The following is a 13,928-nucleotide window of genomic DNA, read 5'->3' as shown; positions in this document are numbered from 1 at the left end:
ATGCGTGTACGATATGCCTGTGTGATTCGACGAATGGCTGAATTGCAGGATTGTAGAGAGTTCAACCAGATCATCCAACCTCTTAAGACTTCTCAATCAGAGCCTCGAGTTCGGCGGCGATTTGCTTCAACTCGACCTTGAGCTCGGACGCCTTCTCGGAGAGATAGGACTCTGCATTGAACTGGCTGAAGGTGTAGCCACCATCACCGATGATTTCCGAGTAGTTGGACTTGCCACCACCATTCCAGGCGAGGATATTGGCAGTGTCAGCTGGGACATTGGAGAGGGCGCCCTCAGTAGCGATGGAGATCATGTTCGCCTTCATCTGCTTCGGGGTGATTTCGGCCACGGCGTAGGCGGAGTCACTGGATGGTTGAAGAGACAGGAAGTAGGCGAGGAGACCGCAGATGTGAGGTGAGGCCATCGAAGTACCAGAGATGATGTTGGTGGCGTACTTGCTGCCAATCCAGGTGGAGAGAATGTTGAGACCAGGAGCAAAGATATCGTTGCAGGTGCCGTAGTTGGAGAAGTAAGCACGTTCATCGGCCAAGGTGGAGGCACCGACAGTGATGGCCTTCTCAGCGGCAGCGGGGGAATAGTTGCAAGAGTCGGCATTGTCGTTTCCGGCAGCGACAGCAAAGTGAAGACCGGCATCCACGGCTGCGTTGACAGCAAGATCCAGGACTCTGGACTTGCCACCACCCAAGCTCATATTGGCAACGCTGCCCTTGAATCCCTTCTTCTTTCCCTTCTTCGCGGCGCTCACAGCTTCGGCATGAGAATTTGCAGCCCATTCGACGCCTTTGACAACATCTGACATGGTGCCGGAGCCGTTGGACTTGAGGACCTTGACGGCGTAGATGTTGGCTTTCTTTGCGACACCGAATTTCTTGCCTGCGATTGTGCCAGAGCAGTGTGTACCATGTCCATTACCATCCACATCTTCATCACCAATCGGGATTGTCTTGCCCCAGCTGGCGCGGCCCTCGAAGTCGACGTGCTCGATGTTGGTTCCAGTGTCAATGACGTAGGCGTCGACACCTTCACCAACATCTGCGGAGTAGAGGTATTTGTTAAAATTCCCAAAGCCCAAGGCTTCACGGTGGGAGATACGGGCAAGGCCCCAAGGAGCGTTCTTCTCAAGCGAGGGAGTGTGGTTCATGGTTCGGACCTCGGAGTCACGTTCGATGTATTCGACCTAAGCAATCGGGCACGTGAGCTTTGGGACAGGACACGACAGCGAAGGGGAGGAAACAATTGTAGAGACTTTTGACGGTGATCAAAGCACCGGACAGCCATTGTATCGATGCCGCAGGGTTGATCGTGGCTTATCTGAAAGCCCAAAGAGTTGAAACACTAGCAGGGGAAACTTACATCCGGGTGCCTTCGGACCAACTCGATGACGCCCTCATCGAAATGACCAGCATAGCCCAAAAGGCCGCCAGGAATGTTGTATGTGTGTCTCAATCCCTCAAAGATGGTCTCGTCTGACATGGGAACTTGGCTGCGTTTCCGGAGCTCGAGCTTGCGAGACTCGTGTGACACATGGGCCTCTTGGACCCAGGAGTGATGGGCGGTAGCATCCCGCTCGCTAACGTGCTTCTTGAAGATGACCATGTACGAGTCAGGAATCTCCTTTGCATTAGAAGAGGAGATGACAGGAGCAGCATCGTTATGGATGGTGTCGACTAGGATTGGCGAGCCTGCCGCCAGCAGTGGGAGGAGCGATAAGATTGCGTAACCCTTCATCATGGAGACTGGAGCGGCAGCGATGGGGAACTGAGGGATATGGAAGAGAAAAGGGACAACCAAAGTGCGAGCCTGGATGAATCAAGCTGCACAGGAGATGGAGAAAGTGAAAGAGTCAAAAGTGATGGGTGGATGGATGGGGAGGATGGTATCTTTAAAGAACCAAGAGCAGATGGGATAAGAAGATACAGGACGCAGGCACTCAGTAGATGATGCCACAGCCACAAGTGGACACATGACTGCTTGCCGCACTAACACCTAAGCCAGGCTGCAAGCTGTGCGGCTTCCGGCTAGACTCATGTTGCTCAGGCTTGTTGCCGGGGAGCGGCAGGGAGGACCAGTCGAGCCCCGAACTTCTGCCACCAGCTGCCAAGGCATTTTCGCCGGTTGCGGGCCCCCCGGTCGAGCCTGTACCCGCCTGTACTTATCCCCCAGTCCAGATTGGCTGCCTCTGCCCTTTTGCGCCCTGGCGCCTCGCCAATTCTCCACCCTCCTTGGCCTAACGCATCAGTGGGTATAATCTCCACACAGCCATGTCTCTCGATATCAGCCTTCCCATGTACATACCTCGTACATACTTCTTCAATACCACTCCTCGGTGGGAGGCACGAGAGTTTCATCAACGACGAATCTCCCCTGCGCCTTCTTCCAACACAGCAACAATTTCACTACATCATACGACTTTGTGAATCTCGCAGAAAAGCAACCTCTCTTCTCCGATATAAACGCAGAAGAAACCCCCCAGGTAATTAACTTTTACTTCTCTAAAACTCATTGCTAGTACATTAATAGCACCAAGTTGCTCCAAACCAACCCGATGTTCCTGAACCGAGACAACAGCCGAGACTCTTAATACGCTTTTAAATGCACTCTACGGATTATTGGTCTTGGGTCCATTCCTCGTTGTCGTGGCTCTTCTTCTGAAAGACAGGGAATTAGTTTGTTCGCATAAACAAGGTTCTCTGGTGACAATGGGGATTTTGAGCGGTTTTGCCGTCCTGGGAGGGGACTTCCTGATACAATCACTTCTGGACGAATCAAAGGTTATTACGGACGAAGAGGTACGCGAGTGGGTGAAGAGATCAACGAAAGTCCTTTGGACCTACACTTGTGGCTTCTTGTATACGCGGCTTTTTACTGAGGTCTATCAGGCCCAGTAAATTATCGTCACAAGAGGGACAATATTATTACGCCAAAGTCGGCCGGCTGCTGAAGATTGAGAACACTATTAGCCCGCAGATGTCACGAAATACAAATCCAGCAAACTGCCTATATGATATTCAGACTTGGTAACAACCCAGTGGAAGATCAACTGTGCGCAAGCATCTGAGGTGCTCGTCTCCAGCTAGGAGGCATCGAAATCTTGCCGATGTTCAGGGCTCGGGGGATGTGACGGAACGCCTCTCGAGGCTGAGGACTGAGCACGCTTCCAGGGAGGAAAATATGGGCCTTGTGATAAGTGGGAAGCACCGATTTCGCAGAATTCCAGGTGGTGGCGATTATCTGAGGCATCCAGTTGAGCTAATTGAGAATCGGTCGTCGCAGTTGGAACAAAGCTGAGAGGCTGTCCCCGGACAGAGCTATGCTTACCACATCTTCACCGCCCTGGCACTCTCTGATGGGCAGTTTCTCGGCAAGCCAGAACAGACCTTTCGCGTGGATACTGGCGCTGTGCTTATCTCCGCTCGTTGTGACTTCACGAAACAACGCTTTGACCTGATAGATCAGAGTCATGCTAGGCCGAGAATTCAGCGGCCAATCCCGCAGCGTCTTTCTGAGCTTTCCTCGTATTTTGGCTTTGAGCTCCAGAGAGACTCGATCGAGTTCACGTACACCCTCTGGCGGGACGAGGCGTCTCATCAACGGCAATATGCTTGCCACAGCAGACCAGAATGTTCCGACACCTGCATCAAAATGGTTCCAGATCCATTTTACCGCCATCTTGCCGATCGAGCTCCTGGTGCCGAGAATTGGACAATGTCGAAGGCTGACGTTCTCGAATGTGCCAGATAGGTTGGTGGCCAACATTGATTGTGACGGAACCGCACGAATGAGACTGCTTGATTCGCAATTGGCGTCATCGTGATCATCTAGCGGTTGAATAGGTTAGAGTTGCCGCAGAATCCGATAGGCAGGGAAAATAAGCTACGACCTGGCGCCGAAGTTCGACTCCTGCATGGATCGTCGTCCTATTTCTTCGCCTGCTGTCGTCGTTTCTGATGGACCTTCCTAGTTATGTGGGCCTTGCACGCGGCGTATTGAAGTTCTTGCGACACTCGATCTCCCGGAGAAGGTGTAAAATGCACAAACAGGTAGTCGGTCCTCTCCATCATTGTCGCCCAATGGACCACCCTGATCCGGAAAGGTTATGTCGAGGTGGACAATTTCATGTGGATGAAGAAGGTCCAAATCATACGCGCGAAGAAAAAGCCGACTGTGGCGATTTGGAGGGTTTGTGCCAGAGCGTAGCGTCCTCTGCCCGGACGAAATCAGTACTGGTGTACCTCGTACCGCGCCTTGCTTTCTTTCACAATTTTGTGTCCTCGGAAGGTTGGCATTGTCGATGGCTTGACGTTAAAGAGGATAACCCGGTCGACCCCGGACCATTCCTCTTTGGGTTATACCACTAATTCATCTCCAAGGTTGCTGAACTGAACTCCACGCGGTTTGTGTTCACCTACCTCGTCAACAATTTGTCGCCTCTCGGGCAAATTCAGGTCGACACGTTATGGCTAGTAAGTCGCTGCGGGGGCCCCAGCACGACCAAAGGAGCATGCAGCAAAAGATACAATCCAAGGTGCTAGGACGATCTCCGAGAACTCAAGTCCCCCCGTGCAAAGCTCACCTGGCATCGGGGTATAAAATGGAAGGATGATCTCCCAAATCCTGGATGACGGACGAACTCATTCGGGACAGCCACACCCAAAGAAAGTGGGCGACCTACAGTCATCGGAGACCGCATGAGCCTCAACCTTGTAGCTTCCGGCTAGACTAAACTGTTTGTTTTCCAGTGGGAGCCGAGCGCGGTGGGGAGACTGAATCAGGCTTGCTGGGCAAGTAATCAAAGCTGCGCCGGTGGTGACATGTCCAGCATGTCCCAGCATCGACGGGTTCAATGTATGTCAACGCATTCGAAGTCGCCATCCCTACTCCGTAAATCCCTGTGAAATATTAACCGGAGCCGTTGTAGCGAGCATGACATCTTGTCTCGAGGAGTGTTCGGTATTGGAGATCTCGGTGTCACTCTATCATCCGTGGCTGAGGTGATGTTCGGGGGCCACAGAGATCTAGCGTTTCCGACAAAATGCGAACTCCAACGTCACCCGCAGTTTTCCATTTTCACAAAGCCCCCTTTCGTTTACGTTGGAATGCTCCTACAGATTTACAAGAGTGACCATTGACCTCCGTCCCGAATCTACTACATGAAATTGCAGTCCTGAACCGTTACCGGCTCCCTCTTCCACGCCTCCTCGCGTCTCTGCCGTTCGTGAACGGACCCCCCCAGTCCTCCCCCGCCGCCTGAGCTCGGGGCCTTGCTCAATGCTGACCGTTCGATGTCCTGCCCCGTGCTGGATCGGTCTCTGACCAGATTTCCAGACTCCCCTTGACCCTACTACTCCGTCACGCTTTTATTTCTCCCTATGCCGTCGCAGGAAATCCCGTCTACGGTGCTAAGGCCAGATAAGAGGTGGGCCCGAGTAGGACAAAGACATGGGCCTCACCGTTAACACTCACACTCGTTCGCGGGCCGTGTCGACCGCAGACATTCTCCGTCCGGAAGATAAGGACATTGCACAACTGGTCAAGAGCCTTGACAGCCTCGATTACAGCTCCTACAGTGCTCTGCAAAACAGTCTTGATCAGGCAACTTGTTTGCAGCAATTGCGCCACTTCCTCAAAGATGACAGCGATATCCACGGAGCGCACAGTGGTTTTCGACGAGCGGGTGGCTTCCAAGCGTTGCTTCGTCTACTTCGCTCGCTCGTTGACAGTTACTCTGCGCCAGCAAACCCTCCTGCCACTGCAAAGTCATTTCTTCAGTCTCTTTCGCAATGGTTCGGCGTGCTCGGGGCGGCTTTGGAAGGACATGAGGGAAATCAGAGATATTTCAGAACAAAGGTGGAGAGTGGCGGATGGATTGCGCTGCAATGCACGTTGGACCAATTTTTCAATACTCTATCTTGTCAGACAGGTGACGACCTACACTTGGAACACTTCTTTGGAATTCTCTTTGCAACGGCTACTGGCGTGGAAATGATTCAGGACATCTACACTGCTCTGGATCGGTCCGCAAGCTCTCAAGACCGAGCTCTACTCTCAGAAGAGACTATCAATTCAGCCAGAGCCGGCATTGTCAAAACGCTGGGAAACGTTAGTGAGCTGGCAGTGCCAGAGCTGCTAACTGCGATGCTTGGGCTTTGGACAACCGGTATCAAGGCTGGGAAGATTCCGCAACGACTTATGAGAGTCGCACTGCCACTCAGCCTCGAGAAAATTCTTTTGATATCAAGGCAGAATATCGTGTCTGCACACACAGCAGGAACCTTCACTGCAGTTCTCAGGCTGATCTTTGAAGAGCAACTATCTGCGACTGAAAGAAGTCTGATGAGGAAAGTTGCCCTGCTTTTGTGTCAAGAAGGAATCTCCAACCTGGATGATGCACATTTTCTTTTCAAACTGGCCAGTACATCTTCCGATGCAGCTTCATTCCTGCATGATGCTATCATTGTTTCCCGGCAGCCGCCTAGTCTGCAGTTCGATCTGTCCCAGCATGGCTATGCATCCACGGAACTGGCCACGCTTGGTAGACCCTTCCCACCTCTGGACACTGGCGGATACACTCTGTGCCTCTGGGCGCGGTTTGACGCCTTCGATACCCAAGCCCACACCACACTCTTTGGCGCTTTCGACAGAACTCAAACCTGTTTCGTTTTAGCCTACCTCGAGAAAGACACCCATCACCTTATTCTGCAGACTGCGATACAAGGCAACAGACCTAGTGTCAGATTCAAATCAGTTGCCTTTCAGCCAGATCGATGGTATCACATCTGTGTGGTGCACAAACGACCACGGACGACCTCTTCTTCCAAGGCTTTTCTATTTGTGGATGGAGACTTCGTCGAGCAACAGAAGGCAAACTACCCTTCTGCACCCCCGAATGATCGAGGTCAAAACATTGTCAAGATCCAAGCCTTTTTCGGTACGCCCCAAGATCTATCCCCGAGTTCTGCTGGAGTGGCTTGCTTGTCAAAGTGGTCGCTGGGTTCTGCAATCCTGTTTCAAGAGACCATAAGCGATGATTTAATCGCCGTCTTCTACCATCTTGGTCCAAAGTATCACGGCAATTTTCAGGATTGCCTTGGTTCTTTCCAGACGTACGAGGCCTCCGCAGCATTGAATTTACGAAACGAGATGTTACACCCCGGAAAGGAAGAGCAGTCAGAACTCATCATGGCCATCCGACAGAAAGCAAGCAGTCTCATCCGCGAGGACAAAATATTGATCAATGTTTCCCCTGCAACAATCCTCGATAGCGATGATCGAAACAACATTGATGAAACTCAATTGGTCAAGTCGCTGTCAAAGCTGGCAGCAAAAAATCTGGTGGCCTACACCCGTTCAGGTATGAGTGCTGTGGCGATCAATGGCGCAGTGCCCTCGATTAATGACGCGTTGACCCAAGGAAGAGGCGTTTTTCTTCTCATGGGTGATCCCACAGTGACAGTACCACAGTCATTGGACGATGCCAGCTGGCGTTTGGGTGGTTGCGGCGCCGTCGGACTGGGACTCGTTCAACGAGCGCGGACGACGGAAGACGTTGCTCTCGGGGTTGATATCCTCTTGGAAACAGTCCGACACAGTTGGAGGAACAGCGAAGTAATGGAGAGGGATGGCGGGTACGCAATTTTGGCGATGTTATTGAAAGAGAAGCTCAGCCTTCCCTCTCAGAACAGCGGCGAAGCTGTGAAAGTCGCTTGGGCAATCCCAACATCGAGACTCGATAGAACTGGGTTGAGCATGCGGGTATTGACCTCAATTCTTTCCTTCACCGGCTATAATTCTGAAGATCTCACGAAGTCTGTCATCAACAACCCTCTCGCTTACAAAGTCTTGATAGCGGACACCAGCCTGTGGAGATGTGGACCACTTCCTGTGCAACAGTTATACTTTGGCCAATTCTTGGCGTTTGGGGAGCAAAGTGAATACAAACGCTTCAACTTAAAGAGGTTAACAAGAATGAGAGTGCTTAAACGACTGATGGAAGCACTGAAATCGGAGCCTGTCGCACGGGCCATCATGCCACAGTATATGGCAGCAATCAAGGTCCTCCTGCCCCAAACATTGTCGGCGGAAACTTTACGCTCACTGGCACTGTTTATAACATTCTCGGTAAACAAACGCAATGTGGGATTGCAAGCGCGGAAACCCATCCGCAGGGAAGCACGGCAAAGAAGTTCGTCAGCTGGGTCATCTCACGGTCCCAAGGACGAAGTAGCCTCGACTTTGTCTCATTTTGAGATCGGAATGGAGGTTCTGCGCCTTTACTCAGAAATGCTATGCCGCAAAGGCGACGATAGCCTGATCAAAAAATTTGCCAAGACGGTCACGAACAAATGGCTTCTCTACCTGCTGTCCGAGACATCACCAGAAGTCGTGGTGCTTTCGATGAGGATTTTGGCAAGATTGCTCGTTGTACACGGCGACACTTATGTCAAGAAATTCAAAGACACGTCCAAGACTTCTGGCTTCACCATCATGACATATCGTTTGCAGAGATGGTGGCATCTTCCTGCGTTATGGCCTGCTTTGTTCGCCGTGCTATTTGATCTTGACGTTGCAAATCTAGATCTGGATAGAAATTTCGACCTATTTGGATTCATCGAGCTCTTTGCCAATCAAAAAGAGCGTTCAGTTTTCTACCCAGAAATTCTCGAGGTCATCATGGGAATGTTGCAGAGCGGTTTGAAAACAATTGTGTCGTCGAAAAGGCACCAAGCTGCTTCCTTCCTGGCGCCGCCACTGGAAGAGTTGGGTGGACCTCCTGAGAGACTTTCTATGTCAACCATGGCACCGCCGAATCCACTGCTCACAATTGTGACAAGTCAGCATGTCGAGACGTTCAACACTGTTGTCCAATTCCTTGCGGATCTCCACACCAGGTCGCAGAAGTTCCGAGACTTTGCAGTAACGTCATCGTACATTCAAGATCTCCTTGCAGTTTTGTTCCCTGTTGTGGTTGGTTCTGATGTGGTTCAAGCGAAAACGGAGTTGGATGCCCGGGATTCGACGCTTACATTTGATGGCGGAGATGTTGTTGTTCATCCGCTCTCAACCACCCCCCCGGTTATCCGGACGGTAGACACAGAAACCTCATCTAAGGCGACCAGAGGGAAGACCCTTCGGAGAGGCTCGTCCTTTGTCCTTGTCACCAAGGACCATGCCCGCAACAATGGATCTGTCACCACTACTGCAGCTTCAGCTTCTCGTGGCTTGAACTCGGCCACGGGAAAAGTACCAGAACTCCATGACGGTCATTCTATTGTTCAGAGCTTGTTGGAGATCCTCATATCTATTTTCGTGGATCAGATTCTTGTCCGGAAAGAGTTTCCAGGACTTGGCCTATTTTTGAAAACGCCGCCCGGGTTCATCGAACACCAGTCCTACTTCGAAACGTGGATCTTGAGAAACACCGTGTCGCAGCTCGCGAACCATATCGCTCTAAATCAGACGCTCTTGACGGAGCCAAGGGTTTTGATCAATCTAGCCCGTCTCTTTGGGCACCTTGAAGAGGCTCTGTTCGAAGGATGGTTTATTGGCGGTGCGGATCCGGTCCTCGACTTGTCGGGATCTATATTGGAATATCTTCAACGCCCTGATATTTCAAAATTGAAGAGCGTACGGCTGTGTGCTCAAACAATTGCCATCGTCCGCGCTGTCGTTTTCCGGACAGTCCTTCTTAGTCTTTCGTCAATCCACGACAACGACTCATTACCCTTTCTGGAAAAGTTGACATACTGGCAGACGGTCCTACTCTCTGGCGAAGACACCCAATCAGCCAATTTACAGTTGATTTGCTACCTTCTGTACGCCAACCTCATCTCCTCAACCGATGCTGTACGACAAGCGGCGGCCAATTTGTGGAGGATCATTCTCGTTCAAAAGCCTGATGAAGCGGCAGCAATCTTTGGGCAAACCGATACGACGGAGCAAAAAGGGTTGGCTGGCGGTTTCTCGAAGCTGGTTGAAATTGACAATGAAACGTTCCTTTACTGGGTCGATGAGCACCGAAGTGAACTTGATTCCTTGTTCTTTGACACACTCTCGAAGCAGTGGAATGCATTTGTTACTTCGGAAAATAAGAGGACCGAAGAAAATGGTCGTATGAGGATAGCACGCCGACGAGAGAAGGTGAAGCAATGGGCACGAGAAGAGGCTGACCGCGATGATCTGATCCGGCGCCATGAGCTCGCCTTCGAAAACTGGACAGCTAACATCTACTCCTCTGAATATCTCAAGCATCAGAGACTGCTCCAAGACCAACAGGATGATCTTGTGTACACCGAAGCCGCCTTCAACCGCATGCAAAGAGATACCAGTAAACCACCCGGGTTGTTTGCTGTCAACAAACCCAGGAAATGGAGATTGGATCAAACAGAAGGGCGAAATCGAATGAGTATGCGACTACACGAGGACTACACGTACACAGAAGAAGATCAGCAGCCAAAGCGGAAAGGGTCTGACATGCCACAACTGCGGCTTGATACTAGGAACACCAAAATGTCCACAGCCGAGTCGATAGGCGTCACCCCAGGCGGAGCCACACCGAGCGGGAGCACGCCAAGCGGGACAACACCAGTTGTCGATACCCCCAAGCCCGTGAGCGCTGGGACCGAGCCTTTCCCTGCACTTCAAGAAAGTAGTGATCAAACTCCTGATCAGTCAGCCGGCAACGATACCCAGAGCGAAGCTATGGAAGGCGAAGACAGTTTCGAATTGGTTGAGGATCCAAATGCTGAGATGGATGAATTCGAGGACAAGAATCGGAAGGTAATGCGCAGTCTCCATCGCGGAGATCAGGTCAAGCATGTTGCCAACATTTCGCGGATTCTCGGACTTGAAGCTGTGGAGGGTCTGCTCATTCTGGGCAAAGACTATGTTTATATCCTCGACAATTTCTTTCAACGCGCCGACGGCGAGATTGTGAATGTTTGGCAAGCACCACAAGAAGAGCGAGATCCCTACGTGCGAATGATCTCTGGGCGAGATGTCACGGAACGCAAGATCGTCTCGCGCAGTGATGAACATGGGACTCGAAGCTGGAAGTGGTCTAACATCATCAGTGTTTCCAAGCGGCGCTTCCTCTTTCGAGATGTCGCAATCGAGATCTTCTTCGGCGATGGGAGAAGTTACTTGCTGACTGTGACCTCGCCTCAGATCCGGAATGACTTGCACAGTCTTATCAGCGCCAAAGCCCCTTCACCCAATGGACCGAGCGGTCATTCGGAGACAGCCTGGCGCTATGAGACTTTGAGGAGTGTGGACGATGAACCCCAGACACTTGGGTCCAAGTTTGCCAATGTGTTTGGTCAGCAGTCGAGCTCTCTCGCAGCAACTCGGAAATGGCAAAAGGGGGAAATGTCAAATTTCCACTATCTGATGCTGATTAACACGATGGCTGGAAGGACATACAATGACTTGACACAGTACCCTGTGTTCCCATGGGTCATCGCCGACTACACCAGTGAAGAACTTGACCTGACAGATCCAAGGACATTTCGTGATCTCTCCAAACCCATGGGTTGTCAGACGATCGAACGTGAGAGAGAGTTCAGAGAACGATACCAAACTTTCGCGGAAATGGGCGACAACAATACTCCGGCTTTTCATTACGGAACGCACTATTCCTCGGCAATGATTGTGACATCTTATCTGATTCGCTTGCAACCCTTCGTCAAGTCGTATCTCCTCTTGCAGGGGGGCAAATTTGACCATCCCGATCGCATGTTTTTCTCGATAGAAGGGGCTTGGAGGTCTGCAGCTCGCATGAACATGACCGACGTCCGCGAATTGACCCCTGAATTTTACTATCTGCCAGAGTTTCTGGTCAACGTCAATGATTTCGACTTCGGAACGAGGCAAACCTCGCAGTCAATCGGAAATGTTGAGCTTCCGCCATGGGCCAAAGGCGACCCTCGCATCTTTATTGCCAAGCAGCGTGAGGCTCTTGAGAGTCCCTATGTTAGCCGCAACCTACACAAATGGATTGATCTGATCTTTGGCAGTAAGCAGAAGGGCGAAGCCGCGGTGGAGGCCGTGAACGTATTCCATTACCTATCATACCAAGGGGCGAAAGATTTGGACGCCATCAGCGACCCGATGGAACGGCTCGCAACCATTGGCATTATCCATAATTTCGGTCAGACGCCATATCAGGTCTTTACGAAACCTCATCCCGCACGGGAGCAAATCCGGCATCGTTACAAGCGGCTTGACACGGCCGCGGAATCATTGACTCGTATCCCATCAACTCTCTTGGAGACTGGGGAACGAGTGGCTTCGCTCAGATATTCCTGGAAGTCTGACCGGTTGCTCTGCTCTGGGCCATTCAGACTGAACATTCCTCCCGATTACGAGATGTACCTGGAATGGGGGTTTTCCGACAACAGCGTCCGTTTCTACTCGACCGAGAACAGGAAGCAGATCGGGCTTTTTGAGCATTTGCACATCGGACAGTTGTCTTGTGCGCTGTTTGCGGATTCGAAAACGCTGATCACTGCTGGGACAGATTGCACCGTGGCTGTATGGACAGTCATGGAAAACGGGAAGAGTGTAGAACTACATCCGCGGGCCACACTTTTCGGCCACCGCAAGCCGGTGAGCTCATTGGCCATATCCAAGTCTTTCAATGCGTTGCTGTCTGCTTCGACGGACGGACAGGTGATGCTCTGGGATCTCAATCGTAGCGAATTCATCCGCAAGTTGGATGATGAGCTGCCAGTGCAATGTGCGGCCATCAACGACGTCACGGGGAATATTATCCTCTGTCATGGGCATGAGATCAGCATGTATACGCTGAACGGCGATCTGCTGCTGCGACAGGACTCTGGAGAGCGCTCGCAGGAGAGCATTGTGTCGTGCGCATGCTACGAGGGAGCGGGCAACGAGTGGCTGGAACGAGACCTCGTCTTTACAGGCCACAAGAGGGGTCAGGTCCGTATCTGGAGCAAAGTGACCCGCGGGGGCCGCTTCGAATTGGAGCTCATTCGACAGCTCAATCATGCTGACAGCAGCCGGGATGATGGAGCAAATGTGAGTGCAGGGATCAGTTGCATCCTGCCGATGCCACAAGTTGTGTACACCGGGGATGAGGACGGGCGAGTGGTGAGTTTCTCCGCCTCGACATCCTGTCTCACAAAAGATCTCTGGCTAACTACGGATGCAGTATGAATGGAACTGTGTGCAGAGGCACTAAGGCAGAATATGCTTTGCTGGGCCGTCCTCTGTGATGGAGGGATGCAGAATACACCAATTGTGAGTTAGAAAAGGCATAGCAAGGCGCAGGTTTCAGTGGCGCGTGGGCGAGTTTTGAATACGAGCACTGAGCTATATCGACTTGAGTTGGCTGATTTACCATACTTGCGGGCACCTAGAAAAGCCTTTTTGAGGGGGAAGGAAGGGTTGGATAGATCGCGTAGACCCCAAGAGCAATGAGCCCCTAGGAGGGAGCAATGGGAGGACAGAGCAAGGAGGGAAGAGGGGGAAAAAAAAAGCAAAGGAAAAGGAAAAGGCACCAACTGTCATGGAATTCCACATGCATTGATCTCACTACAAATGTCTTTGGGATATGTTTCTCTTTGGATCTACATCCCTGTTGATGTGGCCCGTCGTTGGGTGGGGGAGTTTGCGAGCTGCATAGGAAGCCGAAGCTGGTTGCATATGCGCCAATGCAGCTAAGCTCGACGGGAGACAGCTGAGAAGCTGCAGGCAAGACCCAAGCTGTGCTCGCCCACGCGTCAAGCATGTCCGCCCTCTTCACGTTGTTCACGTCAACTGGCAGAACGGTGTAAGATGTGATGCACGGGTTCCGGAAAGTCAGGGCGGAATGCATGAGAGGCTTCTTTTGGCTGCGTCGGTGAGGCATGAGAGTGACACGAGGCCAATGATCAGGATACACGATG

At 51.7% G+C, this 13,928-nt stretch overlaps 3 protein-coding genes across 3 annotated transcripts; 1 reads left to right on the top strand and 2 right to left on the bottom strand.

The window, feature by feature from the left end:
* Positions 1 to 82: 82 nt before the first annotated feature.
* Positions 83 to 1,749, bottom strand: A1O5_12699 (cerevisin; the record flags this gene model as incomplete). Its single annotated transcript, XM_007753268.1, has 2 exons — positions 83 to 1,198; positions 1,375 to 1,749. The coding sequence occupies 2 exons, from the start codon at positions 1,747 to 1,749 to the stop codon at positions 83 to 85; spliced, it is 1,491 nt and encodes a 496-aa protein (XP_007751458.1).
* Positions 1,750 to 3,057: 1,308 nt separating this feature from the next.
* On the bottom strand, positions 3,058 to 3,690 carry A1O5_12698 (uncharacterized protein; the record flags this gene model as incomplete). Its single annotated transcript, XM_007753267.1, has 2 exons — positions 3,058 to 3,270; positions 3,340 to 3,690. The coding sequence occupies 2 exons, from the start codon at positions 3,688 to 3,690 to the stop codon at positions 3,058 to 3,060; spliced, it is 564 nt and encodes a 187-aa protein (XP_007751457.1).
* Positions 3,691 to 5,460: 1,770 nt separating this feature from the next.
* Positions 5,461 to 13,197, top strand: A1O5_12697 (uncharacterized protein; the record flags this gene model as incomplete). The annotated part of the gene is made up of 1 exon (XM_007753266.1): positions 5,461 to 13,197. One exon carries the CDS (start codon positions 5,461 to 5,463, stop codon positions 13,195 to 13,197), a length of 7,737 nt encoding a protein of 2,578 aa, XP_007751456.1.
* Positions 13,198 to 13,928: the final 731 nt, after the last annotated feature.

Source organism: Cladophialophora psammophila (genome assembly GCF_000585535.1).
Source record: "Cladophialophora psammophila CBS 110553 chromosome Unknown aczJe-supercont1.36, whole genome shotgun sequence".
NCBI lineage: Eukaryota > Fungi > Ascomycota > Eurotiomycetes > Chaetothyriales > Herpotrichiellaceae > Cladophialophora > Cladophialophora psammophila.
Note: the sequence above shows the minus strand (reverse complement) of the source record. Positions and strands in the feature narration are given on the sequence as shown.